Genomic DNA, 23,648 nt, shown 5'->3' with positions numbered 1-23,648 from the left:
AACACAGTGGACCAACACCAGCAGATGACATGGCAGCCCAAATCATCACTGACTGTGGAAACTTCACACTGGACTTCAAGCAACATGGATTCTGTGCCTCTCCACTCTTCCTTCAGACTCTGGGACCTTGATTTCCAAATGAAATGTAAAATTTACTTTACTCTGAAAAGAGGACTTTGGACCACTGAGCAACAGTCCAGTTCTTTTTCTCCACAGCCCAGGTAAGATGCTTCTGACGTTGTCTCGGGTTCAGAAGTGGCTTGGTAGCCCTTTTCCTGAAGACGTCTGAGCGTGGTGACTCTTGATGCACTGACTCCAGCTTCAGTTCTCTCCTTGTGAAGCTTTCACAAGTGTTTGAATCGGCTTTGCTTGGCTGTATTCTCAAGCTTGCGGTCATCCCTGTTGTTTGTGCACCTTTTCCTACCCAAATTCTTCCTTCCAGTCAACTTTGCATTTAATATGCTTTGATACAGCACTCTGTAAACAGCCACACCTTTCAGTAATGACCTTCTGTGACTTACCCTCTTTGTGGAGGGTGTCAGTGTTCGTCTTCTGGATCATTGCCAAGTCAGCAGTCTTCCCCATTATTGTGGTTTCAAAGAACAAGAGATACCCAGAATTTATACTGTAGGGATGGTCATTTATTCAAACTCAAATGTAAATATTCTAATATTTTGAGATACTGATTTTTGACTTTCATGAGCTGTAAGCTCTAATCATCAAAATTAAAAGAAATAAACATTTGAAATATATCAGTCTGTGTGTAATGAATGAATATAATATACAAGTTTCACTTTTTGAATGGAATTAGTGAAATAAATCAACTTTTTGATGATATTCTAATTATATGACCAGCACCTGTATACTGTATATATATATATATACACACCCACACACACAAACATTTTGATTGGTCTTTGGACCCTCATATATGGTGCATAAACAGAAATCAATTGGAGACATTTTGTTATTAAACAGCAATAATTTATTATTTCAGTTTTAATAAATTTAAGCATAAATCATCATGTTTTAAAATTTAAAACATGAATCATCTTAATACTACTGAATCATCAAATGTGGAATATAACTACAGAAAACAATCTTCATATAAAACGTCAGCAGTCTGTATGATTTTAACCATTTTAAACTAAGACCTTGAGATAAAAAAATAATTATGTTAATAATTGATATCCTACTTATATTATCCTCAAAGATGGCAAATTGTGCGTTTAAAAATACACTCGGTAGGAATAGATATACAATTGGTAGAGAAAGGAACAGCTACATGTCATCAACTCCTAACTTGCTCTTATTTTTGTAACAAGATTCACAATTGATAAAATCAATATATACAGAAATCATCAATCATGATCAAATGCAATCAATTAAAGCACGCATAATTTACAATAGCAATAAATTAAATCAGCTCAAATGTGCACAAAGCATATTTCTACAGCCAACACAAACTGGAGAAGAGAAGTACTGTGATAAAAGATAAAGTGGATGTGGCGGCTGATGAAGTTGTGACAGTTGCTGCTGTTTGTACCACCTGTGACGTCACAACTCTGCCGTTCAAGGGCTGAACTCCTCTGAAGTTGTTGGTGTTCAGAACTGAAGCGTTTGGGTCTTTGAAAAGGACAGTTGTGCTGAAGCGGTTGATCTGTTTGGAGGAATAATGTAAACAAAATTTTAACTCAGAATATGTAGCAGTTGTCATCCAGTGCACTGAAAAAAAATCATACACAATTTTTTTTTTATGTAAGTGGTTGCAAACAATTTATTTTTGCTACATTTAAAAAAAAAAAATGTTGAAAGTTAGTCAACTATATTTGTTTCTTTAAATGTAGCTAAAATAAATTGATTGCAACCACTTACCTTAATAAAATTTAGTAAATCCAATGAATCATGTTTTCAGTGTAACAGATGATTGGGATTTTTATGAATGACTGTACCAAATAGTTGCCTTTACTTACAAAGTTCTGGCTGACTTTGACGGGTTCTTTAAACACAGTCCAAATCACAGCTTCATTACAGCTGGGTGTAGTTAGAGAGCCTTGGTAGCGGTAATATTTAGTCCTGTCCACACCTTCAATCAGACTGTTCAGTGTGATTTGATTCATGATGTCTGAGGTTTGACCACCTAAATATACAAAAAAAAGTCAAAAAGGTGCAATGAAACTAGTTGGCTGTTCTCAGTTTTGCGCTGATTTGTTGTTAAATCATATTGGTGTAGACTAGAGAGATTGTATTGTCCATCCATACAATGAAAGTCAGTGTGGACCAGTGTTGTTTTGGACCCCACTGACTTTCACTGTACGGACAAAAACAGTTGAAACATTCTTCAAAATGTCTTTGGAATGACATGAGCATGAAGAAATGACAAAAAGTTGATTTTGGGGTGAACTATCCTTTTAAGCAATTGCTCACAGAACTGCCGATGCTTACAAGCTATTTGTTTACCTGAATTGGAGATGTTTTTCAAATAGGATGTTAGGATATCCCAGCTTTTTGTTTTGTTAGCTTCACTGGTTCCCTGTTGGTTAAAAAAAAACATAATACATACCCATGTGCACACAACCAAGCCATTTATGTTTGTGTTTTTCTCTGGATATAATAAATGTTCATGCTCACCTCAATGAAGAAACCAAGAACAGCCAATGCTGTGCTGTCTTTGGCAGCTAAAGCAGCTGACACACTCCTGTTGTATTTTGAATGGACACTTACAATGTGCAGCTATGAGACACATAAGAACACATACAATGAATGATCACATAAACTCTTAAAAATAGGTTTTTATTGGCAAAAATGGTTCCACAAAGAGCCTTCCCTTAAGGTTCTTTATAGTGAAAAAAGTTACTTTAGATTTTTAAAATGTTTTTCAAACTAAGAAAAAAAGTTTATTTTAAAAACTGTTCAGGTTCTTAGTTGAATCAAAAATAGTTCCTCTATTGCATCACTGTGAAAACCCCCTTTTGGTGCCGTTTTTAAAGCGTTTACTCATACTCAGGCTGATTTGAGGGAAAATTCAATCAATCATACCTCCATTGGGTACTGTTTGCCATCCACGGTGTGTTCGGAGCCAGGCGAGGAGCTGCCGTTACCCCAGTGGAGATGGAATTGTTTGGTGTTGTATACACCTGGAAGAGCACCTCCTTGCACTTTAATTTTCTCATCATCCAGGTTGACCACCACTGTGAAGACAATTGGATATATTACGCCAAATTTACATTGCAAAGCTTGCACAGAAGCGTTTTCTCTTTCTCTTTACAATAGCATTAAGTATACTTTAATACTGGGTGCAGAGGTGGTTTAGAGCAGGCTTAATTTAGTCTGGCTCTTATGCAACACTGCATCTTTACATTGAATTTTAAGCAGGCACAGAGCAGCCCTAACTCGGCTGTTTAAAGATGCCTTTAGATACAAGGTCCGGGACTGAACATCACCGATGATCGATCTGCACTCTACTACTGTACCTCTACTTACTTTTGGCAGACTAAGTTACCAAAATATAGTAGTCAGTCAGTCTCATGGAACACAAAGAGGCATCAAATAACTTTTATCCTGCTGTTGTTTAACAGTATCACTTACATCTCTTTGCTAGCTCGCACTTTTATACTATTCTGTGCAACCTTTTTAATGTGATGCTTCTCATGTTACCTCCTAAGGATTGGTTTTGTTTGTTGGTATTCCTTATTTGGAAGTCACTGAATAAGTGATTGCTAAATCATTTTAGCATTTATATTTTAGAAAGATGAACAAATCCTGAGAAAGTCCAGGTTATTCTGTAAAATGTCAAATGTGCACATTGTAATATCAGCAAATTAAGGTTCCCAGCATGCAGTGATCCTTACCGGAGTCGCCTGAGTTTACGATTGACATGAAGGTGGAATTGTCATCAAAACCAGTTAAGTTAAAGGAGGTCAGGTTAGGATTTCCCTGGACACTTGCAGTCACGATATTAATGGGAGATTGCTTGGATCCATTGCAATATTGTGGAGCAATCTTGGACCAGGTGGTAAAATCTATTACAAATCAGGAGTCCAAAATAAATAATTTCAGAACAAGCATATCAATATTTAACCTTTATAATAAAATTTATATTAAGTATTATGTCGATTTGGCATATTTTACGATGCAAAAATAAATAAATAAAAATGAAGAAATCACACTTACTGCATGCTGGCTTGTGATAGCACCATTCTGTTTAGGGTGAAATTACAACATTAATAAATATAACCAATGAAACTTCCTATCAAAACGTTTCAAGAGCCTTTAGTGCCTGCTTTAACAGAGTCATACAAAATAAAACGATATATTCACTGAGTTATTGAAGTTGAACTTCAGTTACACTCACCCACTGAAGCGTCCGCACTGTGGACGGTGGGACACAGAAGAGCAGCAAGGCAAGTTACCAGCAAAACAATCATCTGCATCAAACAATACATCATTAAAAACTGAAACAATGCTGTTAACAGAATTTAATTAGATTATAATTTTAAATGAGAAATGAAATCAATCAGATAATGTAGATTAACTCTGGTCTTACCTCTCTGACTTGATTCACCCGTCTGTATGCAGTAATATGATGAGTTGGCTTCATTCCCACCTTTAGTACTCTTCGCAGATCACCTGTAGTGGGTGGGTCACTTTCATCTGTTCATCTACTCATGAAAAACTGCATTCCTATCTAAAGCTCACATGTCACATTGCTAGGCGTCCTTTATCTTCTGAGATTTCTTAAGAATTCATAGCAGTCACTTTAAATGAATCTTATCTCATAGTTTTTACCTCTCAGCATCACCGGTCATGTTTTATAACCCTCTTGTGATGGAGGGTGAAAACGAAGTGCACTACCACGCGCTTTTGCTTACCAGCCTTTAAAGTGAGTCAAAGTACTTTGTTAGCTGTCTACTTTGAAATATTAAAAAAATAATTCAAATAAATGGTTATAAATAGCACCAGTTTATGTTAATTTGGTTATGTAAAAAGCAAGGTAATCTGTGCTGGATGCTGAATAACCTTTCATAAAGTTTCTTAAAAACAACATTAAACCCAAGAACCAACCATTTAGTGATTCATTAGATATAATTCTAAATTTAACTACCAGTATCATTATAAAACTGTATCATCATTTGATGATGTCATTCCAAACATAATCATTCTTCCGTAGCATGCAAAGGTGGAATAATATAAACAGAAACCATCAGCCTGTATTGTTACTGCCAATCATCCTTGTTCTTCTTTAGAGGTTATTGTAAAGGGCGTTTACAATATCACGCATGTTCGGATGAATGACTTCAGTTGATTTATAGGCTATCCCACTTAATTTTGTAACCTTTTTTTTTTCTTTCTTCTTTTTTTTTTTGGACCATGAAAGAAGTGAATATTCAATCCGATCGCATTAGAAAACATCATTATTTTAAGAGGTAACGATAAAGCTGTATAAGTAATAGCTACCAATCTGTAAAAAAATAAATAAACAAAAGATACATAAAAATAACGCTACCTGAGGAGAAGATGGTAGCAATGGTCAATGCCCACTGAAGTAGCCTATTCAGTAGGCTATACTTTGGGTATACATAATATACATTTAGATTCAGCTATATTAATCTACGATGACCACTTATGGCTTTTGTATGAGATACATCAGATACAAAAATGGGATAGTATTGCTATTACGTAATAAGAAAGAATTCCTTTAGCAGTAATTACAGTTGCTGCTTTTAAGGATAGGCACAAGCAAATGTGTCCCACCTCAGCCAAATTAGATGCACGTTAATATACTTTAAATTCTATTCAGGCTAATGCTGGGACGTTCCATGAAACTAATCTTCTGGAATGAATCATGAAACCAGAAATGCCATAATCTCAGGCTCATCCATGTCATCATGCGTCTGCTTGCACATGCATCAAGGCACTATCCAGAGCCGGTGCCCATTTTCGACTCCCTGCCAAATTATTACTCCCCTCGTTGAAATCGCTACCTGATTGCCTAATCCTAACCCCTCCCCCACACCCAAGGGAACCTTAAAATAACCAGAGGCCCCTGGGCTACAGCATTACGGTAGGCCCCCCTACCCCAGAAAACTTTTTTTTTTTTTAAGCTTCTTGACCATTATTTATGTCAAATTTCTTCTAATTTTCTTGTTAATATGCCAGTTAGCATTCACAACACTGTTCTGCGTAAAATGTGAATATAAGTGAATATGCAAATTCACTCATTGTCACAAGGTGGCGCTTAGGAACAGCAGAATTATATAGCCATTACATAAACACTACGTTATTACTGTCACGATCCTACTGGATCCAGGGAAACGAGGAGACGAGGGATAACCAAAACGTAGATTTTATTGTCAACTCAGGAGACACGGAACATCCAAACAGACAATTTGACATTCAACAGCTGACATGGAGACAGGGAAACACAGGGCTTATAAACAGAAGGAAATCAAACGAGGAGAACTGTAACAGGTGGGGAACAAATCAAACACGGCTGGAGACTAATAAACTAATAATCTAAGGAACAGGAACAAACCAAATATGGGCACGAGAGGAGGGGAAACACAAGACAGGACTGACATTACTCCCCCCTCCCGGAAGGCACGTCCCGCGCCTAGCAACATCCGGGGTGGGCGCTCTGGAGGCCTCTAGGGACCAGGAGACACAGACGGCCTCCAGGGCGGCGCCCGTTCCCGGGAGCCATGGCGGATCAGGGGAGTCTGGCGGCCATGGCGGATCAGGGGAGTCTGGTGGCCATGGCGGATCAGGGGACTCGGGATGCCATGGCGGATCAGGGGAGTCTGGTGGCCATGGCGGATCAGGGGAGTCTGGTGGCCATGGCGGATCAGGGGACTCGGGAGGCCATGGCGGATCAGGGGAGTCCGGCGGCCATGGCGGATCTGCCTCCGAGACCTCGGCCCCAGCCTACTACCCCCCCCCAAAATTTTCCTGGGGAAATTAGAGGTGGTCTTGGGCTGGGGTTCAGGGTAAGCGGATTCTTGGGCACTGAGGGGCGCTCTGGCAGCACGGTGCTGGACAGGACCAGCGGAGACTCTTGGGAGCGCCTTCGTGGCACAGGCACTGGGGGGCGCTCTGGCAGCGCGGAGCTGGACGGGACCAGCGGGGACTCTTGGGAGCGCCTTCGTGGCGGAGGCACAAGGGGGCACTCTGGCAGCGCGGTGCTGGACGGGACCAGCGGAGACTCTTGGGAGCGCCTTCGTGGCGCAGGCACTGGGGGGCGCTCTGGCAGCGCGGAGCTGGACGGGACTAGCGGGGACTCTTGGGAGCGCCTTCGTGGCGCAGGCAGGGGGGGGCGCTCGGGCAGCGCATACAAACCTGATAAGAAACCTAAACTGATACGAAAAAACTAAGAAACCTAGTTATTTCAAAGAAAAAACATCAAATTCAAACAAAATTTGAAATGCAACGCAGGGAATTCTGGGAACGTCAATTTACGTTTTATCACTGTAAATTTTACTTTTTTTTTCACTTCCAAAAACGTTTTCACTTTATTTCACCGTAAAATTGTCTGAAATGTCTATTACAGTTTTTCACCGTATATATTAGGGGAACTTAACCATTTAACATGTTTTTACTGTAGCATTTTTACAGTTTTTTACCGTTAAAATCACGGCCATTTTTTACAGTGTAACTGCGTTTTTATTTCGAAAAACGCTTCAAAAACATGTTTAATTAATTAAATCACAGCCGTATAAAGTTTAACGATCACATTTAAGCAATAGGACAATTCCTATTTTTCCATCCCTGGATTTAAAATTGAGACTTTGAAGCAGCACCTTTGATGGTACACAGTGACTGAATCTAAAATCTTCAGCTGACACAGATTACATCCAGGAAAATTATTGAACTCGCACTGAATCAAATTACAGAAAGTTGTCCGATCCAGTTCCTTTCACACAGCAGTGTTGTTTCTCTTGTTAATCTGCACATTAACATAAAGACACTCTTGTGCTGGGCTACTTTACTAGCGAATGCCTTGTACATTCTGCTTACAGTATATGGTGGAACATACCAACTATACAAACTGTGTGGGGGAACCTAAACTGAACCATTCCCTATATAGGTTTCTACAACCAGGGCGTCGCTGAAAATCAGTGTGTGAGTTTGTTTACAGAATGCTGTTGTCACTGCTACAAACTCCCATATAAATAATTATTCGAAAAATATAATTTCCTTGCAGCCAGTGGGCCCCTTTTCCAGTGTAGGCCCCTGGGCTTCAGCCCCTTGAAGCCTGTGCATTAATGCGCCCCTGCCCACAACTAACCCTAAACCTACCAATATTAGGGGGGGTAATAATCTGGCAGGGGTCAGAATTCGGCACAACAGGGCCCCCGTGGCCACAAGAGGGCCCCCAAGAGTAGAAATGATAGTTTATTTTATTCTCTTTTATTTTATTTTTATTTTTTTAATTTATGATATATTATGTCAATGGACAATGGTAATTATACGAAAGCGCAATATTAAATAATTAAATAATCTATACATATCATTTTATTATTCCCATAGCGACGTGTCCATGTTGATAATACTGACGCTGCCGTGTGGATCTGTTGGATTAACATCACGTAAATTCCCCTATTTCTCCCGAAATATATGAAAGTAAGTGGCCAGTTAGCTGGGAGAAAAACAGAGTAAACTTTACAGTAACCTACACAATGTGTGGGCTTTTTGATAGGAATAATACACGTCGTCCATTAATTGAAAGGATTATCAGTGTGTATTTAACAAACTAAATGTATTTTTTACTTAATTGAAGTGTATTTAAATGTCTGAAACCTAAAATAAAATGTATTTGGTTGAAAACACTGAACGGTTATGAAATATGAAAAGCACCACTGAGCGCGTCTTTCTCTGGCTCAGAGCCAGCCAAAGCGTGGCACATCAAAGGGTTAAAATCTATCACGCTTTGGTGACAAATCCCAAATTGTAATGTTAAAGTGCAAATTAACACCTGACCACTCTTGTAATTTTGCAACTGTTACAATTAAAAATCACAGAAGGGTAAAAACATGCCAGGCAGACAATGGTATGATGTAAGCAACACAGCTAAAACAAACAAAACTGATAATGGGTGTGTTAAATTTATAGTGAGTGAATAATCTAGCTTTGACAATAACCAGTCATATTGACGGCACCGAGGGGTCCCCAAATAAAATTCTGCTTAGGGCCCCATAAAGGCTTGGGCCGGCCCTGGCACTATCTGATTCAAAGACAGCCTATTGACTATTGACAGCCATTCAAAAGTAGCTGTGTATTCTATTTTTTATTTTATTTTTTTCTCTCCAGTCAACATTAACCACAAAGGCATAAATAAATTCTAGTGAACATTTTATTAATCCTCGGGTCCTTTTAAAAGGTTCTTTAAAATAAAAATAGAATAAGCTCTTAAACCAAATTTGAATGCATTTCTGTAAGTTTGCCCGTTTTAGTCATAAAGAGGAGGAGATACAAGTTTCTTTCCACATGTTTAATACATGATTTCAGCAGCGTGCCTCTCTGAATCTATATCGGTTTGATCTCTTTCAGTCTCTTGACTTATCAACAGATTTACCTGACGACTTAAAACTATTTAAAGATTTCCATCTTAAGCTGTCTGTAAACTATCTGCTGCGTCGCCTCCTCTTACCTGACTTTGACCTGTATTTTATTGTTACCTGAAGGCTTGTCTGGATAGCGTGATTCCATTAGCCCTGCTGGCAGATGCTGTGACTCCCACTATTTGATTCTAAAAGCATCATTGACAACCATTGAAATGTATCTGTGTATTCTGACTATTTATTTATTTGAAGCTACAAATAAATAAAATCCTTGTCTGTTGCCTTTCACATCTCAGCTCAAAATAGTCTCTAGGGTTTGTTTGGTGTTTGGTTCGGATATTTAATTTTTTTCCCCCCATGTCCATGTGCAAAGATGGCAAAATTGAAATGGCATATAAAGGGATCTTGTGCCCACTGAGAAATTGCTTCAACATGTACTGTATATGCACAATAAATGACCTCCTCACATTCACATCAAACTCAAGGGAGACAAAATAGATGCCTACCTTAAACGATACTCACTGGTGTCAGCATTTTACGCTATGTGATATAAATATATGTTTTAATCAATTTCATGTGTTTTTTGAATAGAATAAATTTTATTATTATAAAAGTATATTTTGTTCCTAGGTGCATTCAAGTCTTCAGGTCTTCCAAGGACAAAAATGATTGGTTTGTGTGGAATACGCGCAGACTGCCATCAGCTTTTGTTTGTTTTGTGACCGATTATGACTGATACTAAAGTTTGGGTTTATATTTTGCATCAGATGCAACTGCTTTCATGGAGGTGTACTGTTTTCTTCAATTAAATCCTTCACTTTGGTCCTCACAGTCGTCCTTCAAAAGACATTTTAACAGTGATGGGCAGTAGCGTCGCTACAAGTAGTGACGCTACTAGTTTAACTACATTTCTCAGTAGCGTGGCGGTAGCGTCACTGCTTTCTGAATCAAATAGCTTTTCGGTAGTTAAGCTCTTTTTTTGATCGTAGCGCGGTAGCGTCAACAAAAGCTAACGTTACATTTTCCAAAGAAAGCATTCTGAAACTCGAGCTCAAATCAGAAATATAACTGCTACGGATCACTGATCCTGGATCAGCAAGTGACGCCACAGACACTAAAGCTCGTAACGCCATTGGCTCCTCAAACTGTCAGTCAAACCTCATTATTCCTCCCGCCTCTCTCGTCAATGAAGTGCGGCGCGCAGTTTAGAGCATCTCAGCTTGTTTGCTGTCTGAAGGTAAATAAAGAACTGTTGATTGAATAAGTACAGCTGTTTCTTTACTCAAAAAACACTATTTATGAAGGCTTGAACCTTTTGTTTTTTGTTTTTGAGGAGCGGAGAAGAGTTTCTCTAGCATTTGTTGTCGAGTCACAGCCAAATAGCTCGTGCGAAGCGCTGAATCTTTCATAATATGATACTTTGGCCAAATAACAGAAAAAAACTGAACGCCCACATAATGACAGAAAACTGGGGAAAACGGGACACGAGTCAGAAAAAACAAACCAAAAAAATAAAAATAAAAACCTTCGCTGGTCAAAAGCTTCGTATTTGAACTTGATTTTGGTGAAATGTTTATATTAATATCTAATGACACATGCAACGATGCAAATAAACATAGCCTATCTGTAGGCCTAAACATCTATATGGTAACACTATACAATACGATTTCATTCAAATACATTTGTTACAGTATTTATTAATTTTTGTTAATGTTAGTTAATGAAAATACAGTCGTTCATTGGTAGTTCATGTTAGTTCACAGTGCATTAACAAATGTTAACAAACAACTTTGGTTTCCGGCCGACAGCAAAAATTTATTTTGCCTATGTCACAATTTGAGGTCAATCCGGCCCTGCATTTGATACTGATTATGTTGCCAAATTGGTTTGGAACAGCTGTTGAATAAACAGTTAAACTGAACATGCCTGTCTATCTGCTTGACTGACAGTTTTATTGATCACTGAGAGAGCATTGACTTGGTATTATGTTGGTTCAATAGAATTTTTTGTATTTTTTTTTTAAATAGCTTGGATGTAGTAAACTACTTTTGCCATGTTGCCGTAGCTTAGCTTGCTACATTTCCCAGGGCTGTAGCTTTAGTGTAGTTAAGCTTCATTTAAAGAAGAGTAACTGTTAGCTTAGCTCACTACATTTTCCAAGTAGCTTGCCCAACACTGCATTTTAAGACATTTTCCTTTAAAATAAATAAATAACTTGCATAAATAGTACATGGGTATAACAGAGTTCCTCATTCCTGAAACTTTCCTTCAAATTTGGGCATGTGGCGGTAAATTTTAAATAAACTTAGACATTAATTTATTGTTTGAGGAAATAGGAAAGTGTCCCTGGAAGAACAGGAATGAAAAACCCTGTTCTTAACAGTTACCTAACAAAACAAGACACACCTAGAAACAATGTGCATGCACACTTCAAAATACCAAACAAATGGTTATAAAACGAAAGTATTGCATAGGCAAAACTAAAACCAAAAATAATAATAATAATAATAATTCCTGCAGTCTTGCCCCAAAATCATGACAAAGAAAATGGGAAAAACAAAACACATGGAATTTTTTGGTAAATGTGAAAGTATGTAAATAAAATAGGTGTAAACGGTACAGTTAGATATTGTCATAAAATATTTAAGTCTTGACCTGATCCAGTGACTACTAGAGCATGTAGTACACTTGAACTGCATACCACAGTTACACTCACAATATCAATCATGTGAAAACAGCCATGTTAACATCCGCTTGAAGTGGCATCCTGCCAAGATAACAATCCTGGAGCTTTTGTTTGGAGTCATGAAGAATTATGAAAAAATTATGAAAAAGAAGTATGTATTTGAAACTGTCAATAAGGTCACATGATGCACCAGCTATCTCATCTCACAAGATTCTGTGCATATTTGTAGGGCTGTGGCTTTTAATCAGCTGTGTCGACATTATAAGGGTTGAATCCCCTGAGCAAGGTTCGTCATGGGGTCATGAAACATTTATAGGTTTCACTTTATTTTGATGGTCTCTTTAATGCATTCTGTTGACTATATTATCTACTAGTATTAGTAGAGTGGTAGGGTTAGGGTTAGATTAAGATGACGTACTTGCAAAGTTACTTATAGTTACTAGAATGTCTTGGGAGACTGACAATAAAGAGTTAGCAGATATTAAGCAGAGAGTCTAATAAAACTCTAATGAGAGTTAGTTGACATGGATGTGCAAAGTTACTAATTGTCAACAGAATGTTCAAAATAGACCATCAAAATAAAGGGTTACCCATTTATAATATTGTATTAATTAAAGCAAGAAGTTTGAAGAATGGATGATATTTAAATAATACTGATTATATTAATGACATTTACATCAAATTGACATGATCTGTCATTTATTTTTAAACATTTGTGGTTATTAATCATTAAGTATCTGTTATTCTGTTTGTTGTCAAAAAGCTTTGTTTATTTATTTATTCATTCATTTTAGCTGCTCTAGCTATTTCCATCACAGCCACAGTGCTTTAAAACAACAAACAGTTTTGTAAAATGAAGTTATATAAGCTGGCATCAAACTCGCTTTGGCTGGACTTTCTTTTTTTTCTTTTCTTTTTTATTCTTCTCTTTGTTTCCTCTCTCATTCTTTTCATTTTGTGTGTACATGGGCATACAAAAGGAATAAGGTCATGTGGTTTCAATTATTGTTTTGCACAGCGGATCGCAGGTTTTGAATGACCCATAAATACGTTTGTGGGGGTGTAACCTGTCACTAAACCGTTGCTTATTCAACTTGTCTTGATTAAACATGCAGTGTCCTCCTCTTTTGGCACCCTTGGTAAATAACCAGCATGTGAAAAAACATGCATATACAGGTGCATTCACGAGTTTCAAAATTTGAGTTGAATTACTGAAATAAATTAACTTTTCCATGACATTCTAATTTATTGAGATGCAGTTTATCAGTGAATGGGTGCCATCAGAATGAGAGTCCAAACAGCTGATAAAAACAGCCACAAGCTGCATGCTTGTAATAAATAAATCCATCAAGAATACATTTTAAAGCTTATATTGTTTCTTTCCGCTAAAATTCAAGTCCTATATTATTGCTTTCTTCAGTGAAAAAAAGTCATCTCATCTGAATCAGGAGAGAAATACGCAGTTCAAGCACCATTTACAAGCAAAGAGTTTAAAACAGTTCTAACCAGATATGTTGGTGGATTTTGATGTGAGAGGACAACTTAACGGAAGGAATTATAAATTTATATTATTGCAAATTTTAAGCAAATTTTCATTTTTAGGTGACCTATTCCTTTAAATGAATAAATGAACAGGTTTAAAAAAAAAAAAAAAAAAAAAAAGGTAAAATATAAATAAGAATAAATAAATCAACAAACAAAAAAATAAAAATAAATAAATTGTATGTTCACTAAAATGCGGTGTTGAAGTGTTCAGTTGATAAAGTTAGTCTCTCGGTCTGGCTGAGCTGGTGTTTGTTTGATTAGTCGGTCAACTAGCTGAAAATCCCTCTAAAACATGCAAAACACACCAGCATAGCTGGCTTAGTCAGGCCATGAGACCAGCTAACCAACTTTTTTTAAAATGGTAAACATATTGAATGCAATATCCATATAATTACAGTACACAGTCCTTCTTTCTCCTTTATATCCTAAAATATATCAAAACGTACCTATTTTTTATTATTAAATTGCCATTCAATTCCATTGCTTTTTCCTACTGACAATGATTAAAATAATAGCTTTGGCAATTAATCTATGCGCAGAATTTTCAGATTAGGGCCCCTGAATGGTCGGTGGCTGCAGGACGTGCTCAGCTGTTCCTGCGTGACCTGAGGTAAATATGGAGAAAAAGACAGGTCTGGTTCATTATATCTGTCTAATTCCTCTTATTTATGACTCACACTATGCTGTATACATTTCAAATGAACAATTACCTGCGGTGAGAGCAGCGGAAGAATAGACCACACGATTGTTCAGAGGATGCTGCGGCCGGAACACGTTGTCAAAAGAAATTTTTGTTGGGAATCTGAGCAGCTACAGAAAAAAAAGAGTCACAAAGAAATGAGCTGAACTGGAAACCATATGGCATCCAGAGGTGGACAAAGTAGACAACTTTGACAATGACATCTCTGAATTCAATAATGAAATGCCTTTAACTGAAAATTGAAAATTGAGTGTTTAATCTTATCATTATACATTACTGACACTCTATCCTCCAATTTGATACTGTTAAGTGCTTTGACACAATCTGTATTGTTAAAAGCGCTATATAAATAAAGGTGACTTGACTTGACTTGACAACTCCATTACTTGAGTGAAAGTACAGATACTGCTGGTCAAATATTACTCCATTACAAGTAAAAGTTGTAAAGACAGATTTTTACTTAAGTAAAAGTATAGAAATACTTGCTTTTAAAAGTACTTAAGTACCAAAAGTAAATTTCCTTTTTTATGTCAATGCACTGTTTTATTATTGTTGTACGTAATACTTGCAATACCTCTGAAGCAACTTACAATAGATTACACCTACTGAATACACTGACTAGTTTGTAGTATCATTGGAATAAAGAGCTTTTAGAATGTTAAAAACCTATGGGGAAAAAAGTTATTTAACAGCCCTACCCACCCCAACAAAAGCAGGATGGTAGAGATATCACACAGCTCTGGCAGTGAGTGCACACATCTATGTGTAGCCATTCATCCACATTTGAACAGAGTGGACAGTGAAACTGCTGTAAATACAGAGTGATAAGGAAGAGAAAAAAAATCAAACCTGTTTTAAAACCCAGCAACACAACTGTAGTTGTATAACTTTAAAACAGCAACACTGCTTTAACAAAAAAAGCAAAACAGCAAGACTTATTTGACATCAAAACAAAAATTTTAAAAATGCTGTCTAATCGCTCTTGCTGTACTTTGATGTCACACACAGAACAGTCTGTGCAGTGCCGCTTCAAGTCCAACACCTGCTGTGTTTTATTAAGAGACACACAACAGTTCTTCTGTGGCTTTATAGGTAATATTTTCACATACACAATTTAGCAAAATCAGACAATATTGTGTCTAATATATACCACAATATTAACAACTTGTTATTGAATTGTTGTAAATAAATATAACATTTGCAACTGGTCAGTGTTCCAAAAATGCTGGGAAATCACTTCATGTAGCCCTACAAGAGTGATTACTGATAAACTGGCTGAAAAAAAAAAAAAAAAGACGTTTTAGAGAAGAAAAAACATCACCCACTGACTTTCAAAGCTGCTACTTCGAGGATCTTGATAGAAATGTAGTGGAGTGAAAAGTACAATATTTGTCTTTCAAATGTAGTGAAGTTAAAGTCATAAGTTTCCAGAAAAAAATAATACTCAAGTAAAGTACAGATACTCAAAAAGTGTACTTAAGTACAATACTCAAGTAAATGTACTTAGTTACTGTCCGCCTCTGATGGCATCTTTCATCATTTTACTGATAGCACTGATTTAGCAGAGGCACGTGTGTACATGGTCACATACTCAGGTCACAAGACGCTGCACCTGCTGCCAAAGGAATTTGGTTAAGATGTGTAGGATGCGGTAAAAGATGAGTGTGATAAAAGACGACGACAGTAAAGATACAAGAGGAGACGGAGGCTGAAAAGAGAGAGGGATATAGGGGAGATGGAGGCTAGACAATATGACAGTAATATGACAGTAAGATAGAACAAATGATATACACATCACATGAGAAGAATGCGCATATGGGCTTGTCAATCAAACCAGTGTTATGTATGCAAATAGGAGATTAACAAACAGATTTCCTCTGTAGGGTTGAAACTGTGATGATGCATTTACACACACTAAGTCTTGAAAGTGTTTTATGTGTTATTATTTTAATTCACAACAAGTATATTTATAACACCTTGGAACTGAAATGACAAAACTGGTTAATGCTGCAGCGTGATTGTTTGTGTTTGAGCGTTGTTTTATTCTCATACTTCAATAACATAATATTTGTTGTAGTTTCTGTTCATCACTACCCAATGACTTCTGCGTCTCAGAACCCTCGAGATGTGAAAAGGGTCCATGGCATCTAAAAAAATTATGTAAAAAAGGATACAAATTTGATTTTTTTTTTTTTTTTTTTTTCCAAAATTTTAAATTAAAGGGACAGTTCAACACAATAGTGCAGAACATCACACTGTTATATGTACAACATTCTCTACATGCCTTTAAAGCAGTGTTGGTTAGATTATGTACAAACTGTAGTCTGTTACTGATTACAGATTACATGACGAAAACTAGTATAACAATCTAGATTACTTTTAGATTACTTATTACCTAACTAGATTTAAACTTGCTATTAAACGTACCACGCTGATATAAAAAACAGAGAAATAAAATATTTTTCAACATCATAAAATGGATTGAACATTACATTACTGCAAGGTTTCCCCAACTGGGGTTAATAAAATAACAGTAATGGGTTGATTAATTCAATCATAAACATGTCAAATAAAAATAAAATATTTTAAAATAAGAACAAAATAAAACATTTAAACACTGAAAATATAAATTTACCTTCATGTCTTTGAGACCATTAACCAACTGAGGACTTTGAACATGTGACTGTCTTGTTAAATAATTGAAATATTAACTTCCTCTGGGATATTTCAGTTAAATATTTTATATCAAAGCGTTTCAGCTGAAAAAAAATTTGGGAATGAAACCAGCAATGACATTACACATCCGAAGTTTTCAAAGCTAAATGGTATGACACACAGTGGGATTCTTAGAAAGGAAAATATAAAAGAGAAAAAATAAAAATTAAAGTGCCCCTATTATGGATTTTTGAAAATTACCTTTCATGCAGTGTGTAACACAGCTCCAAGTAAATGAAAACATCCTACAAAGTTTTAAATCTGAAAGTGCACTGTGCATAAAGTTATTGTCTCTCAAAAAAAGAGTCGACTCTGAATCAATGAAACCAGTTGTTTTTAAAACGAATCTTGAGCCGTTTCACGGTGACGTCAATATGAAACATTAGCAAAAGCCTCGTTCAGACTGTCAGCCCAAATCCGATTTTTGTGCAAATCCGAATGAAATCCGATCATATTTAAATAGTCTGAACGGCAATGAACTACATGAAATCCCATTTGTGCAAATCCGTTTCGAGCTACATTCATGTGGTTTGGAATCCTATTCAAATCGCATTTCTGGAAATCCGTTTCAGTCTGAACGGTCAGATCGGATTTAGCCTAGCTTTTTCACGTCCTCACGCCAAGTAAAACTTAAACACGTCAGACGTTTTTGCAGAAACAAGCTTGTGTCATTGCGAAGTGCAAGTCAAGCGGGAAAAAAAACAATACACTGCTAGTGTGTTTTGAAAGTAGCGGAGACAGCATCACGGAATAAAGCCGCACATTCAAGCTTCCTGCGTTTCTGCCGCTGCCTCACAAGACAAAATACTACAGCGCAACCGCGACGGTAAGACAACATCTGTATTGCAAACTGTATTGCTGTTACTGTTGTTTTTCGAGTAGTCATAACGCAACGGCATTACCATAGAAACCAATGGACATTCAGTAAAAACGAAAGACTACTTATGGCTCGGATATGAACGGTTGCGATATGCTGTGTGGACAGTCATTCAAATCCGATTCCATCCAGATATACACAAAATCGGATTTAGGCTGACAGTCTGTACGAAGCTATATTGCCTGCCCACTTGTTGCCACTAGGTGCCACTTTTGAACATTACTTAAAAATAGCTGTTTCCCCGGCAACGGCTGTACACAAAGCAGCACTGTGCTCTGCTTTAAATAAAATCGACAAATCACCGCAGATTAGCATCACGCAAAGGAGGGGTTTGGAAAAATTAATCGTTGAGCAAATAAGGTAAAAATAAATGTATATTATAAGAAAATGAAAGTGTTTTTTGACCTTGCATGCATGTCAACCTGTTGTTGGGGACTCCCAAAACCAAAATATGCTTTCCACAAAAATATGAAGTAGCACATTGATAAGAATTTTTTTTTTTTTGAGCAGCAAATCAGCATAGAAAGATTTCATCATGTGACAGCAGTAATGACTGCTGAGAATTTCAGCTTTGCATCATAGGAATAAATTACTTTTTGAAATATATTACAATAGAATACATTGTCATGACATTTTGCAATATTCCTGGTTTTACTGTATTTAAAATTACAACCCGAATTCCGGAAATGTTGGGACGTTTTTTTTTATTTGAACAAAATGAAAACTAAAAACATTTTCAAATCACATGAGCCAATATTTTATTCACAATAGAACATAACAGATGTTTAAACAGAAATTTTACACTTTTATCCACTAAATGAGCTAATTTAAAATTGTATGCCTGCTACTAGGTCTCAATGGGGGCAACAAAGGTATTTTGAAAAGATTCAGCTGGGAAAACATCTAGCAACTAATTAAGTTAATTGACATCAGGTCTGTAACATGATTAGCTATAAAGGGGATGTCTTAGAGAGGCAGAGTCTCTCAGAAGTAAAGATGGGCAGAGGCTCTCCAATCTGTGAAAGAGTGCGTAAAAATATTGTGGAATACTTTAAAAACAACGTTCCTCAACGTCAAATTGCAAAGGCTTTGCAAATCTCATCTACAGTGCATAACATCATCAAAAGATGCAGAGAAACTGGAGAAATCTCTGTGTTTAAGTAACAAGGCCGAAGACCTTTGTTGGATGCCTGTCGTCTTTGGGCCCTCAGACGGCACTTCATCACTCATCGGCATGATTCGGTCATTGACATTACTAAATGGGCCCAGGAATACTTCCAGAAACCAGTGTCAGTAAACACAATCTGCCATGCCATCTGATGCCAACTAAAGCTCTATCATGCAAAAAGGGAGCCATATGTGAACATGGTACAGAAGCGCCGTCGTGTCCTGTAGATCAAGGCTCATTTAAAGTGGAAAAGTGTTCTATGGTCAGACGAGTCCAAATTTGTCATTGTTGGAAATCACAGACGCTGTGTCCTCTGGGCTAAAGAGGAGGGAGACCTTCCAGTGTGTTATCAGCGTTCAGTTCAAAAGCCAGCATCTCTGATAGTACAGGGGTGCATAAGTGCATACGGTATGGGCAGCTTGCATGTTTTGGAAGGCACTATGAATGCTGAAAGGTATATAAAGGTTTTAGAGCAACATGTGCTCCCCTCCAGATGACGTCTATTTCAGGGAAGGCCTTGTGTATTTCAGCAGGACAACGCAAAACCACATACTGGAGCTATTACAACAGCATGGCTTCGCAGTAGAAGAGTCGGGGTGCTGAATGGGCCTGCCTGCAGTCCAGATCTTTCACCAATAGAGAACATTTGGTGCATCTTTAAACGAAAAATACGTCAAAGATGACCACAAACTCTTCAGCAGCTGGAAACCTATATCAGGCAAGAATGGGACCAAATTTCAACACCAGAATTCCAGAAACTCATAACCTCGATGCCCAGACGTCTTCAAAATGTTTTGAAAAGAAGAGGAGATGCTACACCATGGTAAACATGCCCCTGTCACAGGCCTCAAATTTGAAATTAGCTCATTCTGTGTATAAAATGTAAAAATTTCTCAGTTTAAACATTTCTTATGTTATCAATGTTATATTGCGAATAAAATATTCGCTCATGTGATTTGAAATTCTTTTAGTTTTCATTTTATTCAAATTTAAAAAACGTCCCAGCATTTCCAGAATTCGGGTTGTAATAAAGCCTTGGTGAGCAATGAATGCAGTTTGGGCTTGGTGGATGGTAATACATAAAAGTCATAGAATGTCGTGGAATTATTTGGAATTGGAAATGAATTTGCCTGTACCAGATCTCTGCCGATCCTAATTGGGTCCTTGAAGATGGTCCAAACCACAGCTTCATCACAAGGAGGGGTGGTCAGGGAGCCATTGTAGCGGTAGTACTTGCTGAGATCAACCCCCTTTAAGAGCTGATGCATAGAAAAGGGCTCCATAATTCTGACTTTGTCTCCTAGCAGTAAAATGAGAACAAGATATGCATAATATCTCAACAATACAGTGACAAAGGTGCAGTCTCATTAGCAATATTTCAGAGAAATTTTGCAGACAAAAGTCCATTGTTTATGAAGTGCCACTCATTGTATCACTTTCAAACCAAGCAGCTTTCTGTCCTTCAATGCAGCAAATTCGCATGAGCAGACTGAACCAGTCGCAAAATCTTTTACAAATAGCATGGAATCCTATTGAAATGATGGGATTTCAGCCACGAACATTTGCCAAACAACTGTAAATATGACTGCACCTTACACACAGTATTCATATCAAAGCATATGAAATACTTTGAAGTTATAAATGTTAGAATAAATAGCCTACAATCACTGACTGTCAATCTGTGGTACATTTATAATGCAAATGTCTGATGCAAAACTATACAGCTATTATATTGCTTTACAAGTTACTTAGACTGATGTGTGGCTAAAACAGTTATTTTACCCTTTCTTGGTATTTTTTGGAGATAGTCGGTGAAGCTTTCCCAGACTTTTGATGTCGTCTTTTCCTTTTCTTTTTCCTTTTTGTCGCCCTCCTGAAGGAAAAGATTTGAGTGGAATTTATCAACATAGCTCCTTTTGCAATCTCTTTTCAATTTTCTCTGAGATTTTTTACAAACAGTTAGGTTAGGTAACTACCACTAGAAAATCAAATTAGAATTTATATAAGACCTGTTTTTATACAAGACAAAAATGAACTGAGACAGAAGGAGAGGATGAGCATTACATTTAGTTGTGTCACTGTACTGCAAATATCCATTTTACCACAATCATAAGCAATGGCTCAATAATAGGCATCGTCAGCAGGGTTATTATAGAGGTAGTTAACTAATACCAGAGCCATAATGTTATTATACTTGAAATAAAATAAACATTAGGCTACCTGAACTAAAATATCAATATTATATAAATATTATTTTAGCTAGTTGCCAAAGTTTTTGAAATAAAATGAATATAAAATATAGCTAAAAAAGAAAACAACAATAACATGAAAATAAAATAACTAAAATAAAATGGAAAATGAAAAAAAAATAACAACAATTAAAAAACACTATAGTACTATCTCTGTTATAGCCTACTAAAATGACACTAGTCATCAGCAAACTAAAGAGGCCCATTAAGATCCTCAGTGTCAGTCTGTTTCTCACACAAAGTTGTTGTATGATTTCAGGAAAGAAAAAGAAAGAAAGAAAAAAAATAACAAACAAGACACTTATCATATGCAGAAAACTTTGAATACTTCCTAAATAAACTGTCGATTGTCATGTTAATACTGCCTTCTAGTGGATGTACATTGCAAATGCAACTCACAATGAAAAAGCCCATTACAGCAAAGCCGTCTTGAACTTTTGCTGCTGTGCTGTCATTAAGATCACTTCTCCGGCTTACAATGTGCATCTGCATAGGAAAATACGACACGTGAGTCTAAATACAAGCTACATTTAACTCGATAGTTCCCACTGTCTTTATCTCTTGCAGGCCTCATCTGTCACCTCTAGAGGCGATCTGTGTCCGTTCAGAGAGTGCTCGGATCCCGGATGGTGCATCAGGTCCTTTCCACCCCAGTGGAAGTGGAACTGCAGGACGGTGTATTTGTGCTTCAGACCTCCTCCTCGAACTCCTACTGCTCCTGCCTTCAGCTCACATTCAACTGCAGGGAAACATGGAGGACGCAGGCGTGTTTATGTGCATACATTAGGCTACATAGGCTATACTCCTGATTCCACACCTGTGTGTCCGTTATTCTTCAGCATCTTCATTGTGTGAGGAAGACTGAAGTGAATCAGCTCAAAAGATGCCAGCTCTTGGTTTTTAATGACTTTCTGGGTGTCGATGTTGATTGGAGACTGTTTACGACCATTACATTTGGGATAGTGTTTACCCCAATGTGGGAGAGAGTTTTCTAAAATAATAATTTTAATAATTCATTAAGTACTAAGTCAGGAGAAGACAATTTATTTAGACAGCACATTTCAAATTAACTGTATAGACATATTAAAATAAATACAAATGACATGCAATAAAATGACTAAAACTTTAACTAAAAGTTCAAATGAAAACAAATATATACAAATGTGTGTGTGTAAACTAATCAAAAATATTAATAAAAATAATAGTATCTCAGTGATACTAATATAACAATGGCAATATGACAGTCAGGGTCACTTTACTTGTATGGAAAAAAAATGTTTAAAAGGTTTTTCTTTTTTTTTATTTCTTATTTTGTGTTCTGCTGAAAATATAAAATAATAGCAGTGCAACATAAGGTTTTCCCTAGAACAAAAGTATATTTATATTTTATTTATATATACAGAAATATTTAGAAACATATTTCATTTAGGAATGAAAATGTGATGTTGCTCACCACAGCCAAAGTAGCACCAATCTAAAATAAATTTAAAAGAGAAAGAAAACAAGGTCAGCTCTATAAACTGCTTTAGACTCTTCTTCACACTGAGTTGAGTTGAAAGCAAGAGTGTGACTGTTAAAATAACTGTTAATTTAACTAGTGTGTAGATTTTGCCTGATGGTTATGTAGTCCTATGTTCTTGGACGTGTTGTTCTTTGAAAAACATATGCATGGATATATATAGTTCTATTTAGTGACAACCTAAATAAAGCTGATTCAACCATCACAAGAAGAAATACTCACCTTTTGCAATACTGAAGTCAGACAATAAAATAGCAACCACGCATGTCATGAGAAGCATCTGCTTGTTAGAAATAAGCATTTTTAATAAGCATATTTCCATATTAAATCAGAAGAACTGCCTGAGCTACATTACATTTAATTCTTAAATCATTTTAGCTACTGAAAAGTGTTCAAAACATTCTTTTTAGTGTGCCAACTTACCATTGCACAAGCTACAATTTTGAACAGACCACACAGTACAGCAACAGGTTAGGCTACTCAGACTGAATGTTTGTATGTACTAACTAGTCCACAGAGTGAAAAAAAATAATTTCCTGTAAAGAAAATGGGTTTAGGTTTATGCATTCACACATAAAATACCATACATTCATATGAATGGATATATATCATTTTACATTTAATTCAGCATT

General features: G+C 36.7%; 2 protein-coding genes across 8 annotated transcripts; both read right to left on the bottom strand.

The window, feature by feature from the left end:
- Nucleotides 1-968: 968 nt before the first annotated feature.
- On the bottom strand, nt 969-4,615 carry LOC131551430 (carbonic anhydrase 7-like). Its single transcript, XM_058794386.1, has 9 exons — nt 4,547-4,615; nt 4,355-4,427; nt 4,174-4,200; nt 3,852-4,022; nt 3,040-3,191; nt 2,632-2,733; nt 2,461-2,533; nt 1,974-2,140; nt 969-1,660 (listed from the first exon to the last, which is right to left on the bottom strand). The coding sequence occupies exons 1-9, from the start codon at nt 4,598-4,600 to the stop codon at nt 1,451-1,453; spliced, it is 1,029 nt and encodes a 342-aa protein (XP_058650369.1). The 5' UTR covers nt 4,601-4,615; the 3' UTR covers nt 969-1,450.
- Nucleotides 4,616-11,730: 7,115 nt separating this feature from the next.
- si:ch211-173d10.4 (carbonic anhydrase 9) lies at nt 11,731-23,462 on the bottom strand. 7 transcript variants are annotated; one of them, XR_009273773.1, is made up of 10 exons: nt 23,239-23,378; nt 22,951-22,971; nt 22,315-22,488; nt 22,079-22,236; nt 21,897-21,983; nt 21,031-21,121; nt 20,385-20,548; nt 15,191-15,296; nt 14,499-14,598; nt 11,731-14,393 (listed from the first exon to the last, which is right to left on the bottom strand). XR_009273773.1 is itself a non-coding variant. In XM_058794459.1 (10 exons), exons 1-10 carry the CDS (start codon nt 23,440-23,442, stop codon nt 14,338-14,340), a joined length of 912 nt encoding a protein of 303 aa, XP_058650442.1. In that variant the 5' UTR covers nt 23,443-23,462; the 3' UTR covers nt 11,731-14,337. The 7 variants fall into 7 exon arrangements, 5 of the variants coding, with proteins under 5 accessions (XP_058650442.1, XP_058650440.1, XP_058650444.1 ...); XM_058794459.1 differs by lacking the exon at nt 15,191-15,296 and adding an exon at nt 23,440-23,462 and having other exon boundaries at nt 23,239-23,296; XR_009273774.1 differs by lacking the exon at nt 11,731-14,393 and adding an exon at nt 16,541-16,635 and having other exon boundaries at nt 14,576-14,598.
- Nucleotides 23,463-23,648: the final 186 nt, after the last annotated feature.

Source organism: Onychostoma macrolepis, chromosome 12, assembly GCF_012432095.1.
Source record: "Onychostoma macrolepis isolate SWU-2019 chromosome 12, ASM1243209v1, whole genome shotgun sequence".
NCBI lineage: Eukaryota > Metazoa > Chordata > Actinopteri > Cypriniformes > Cyprinidae > Onychostoma > Onychostoma macrolepis.
The sequence above is the reverse complement of the archived record's forward strand: the minus strand, read 5'-3'. Positions and strand labels throughout refer to the sequence as shown.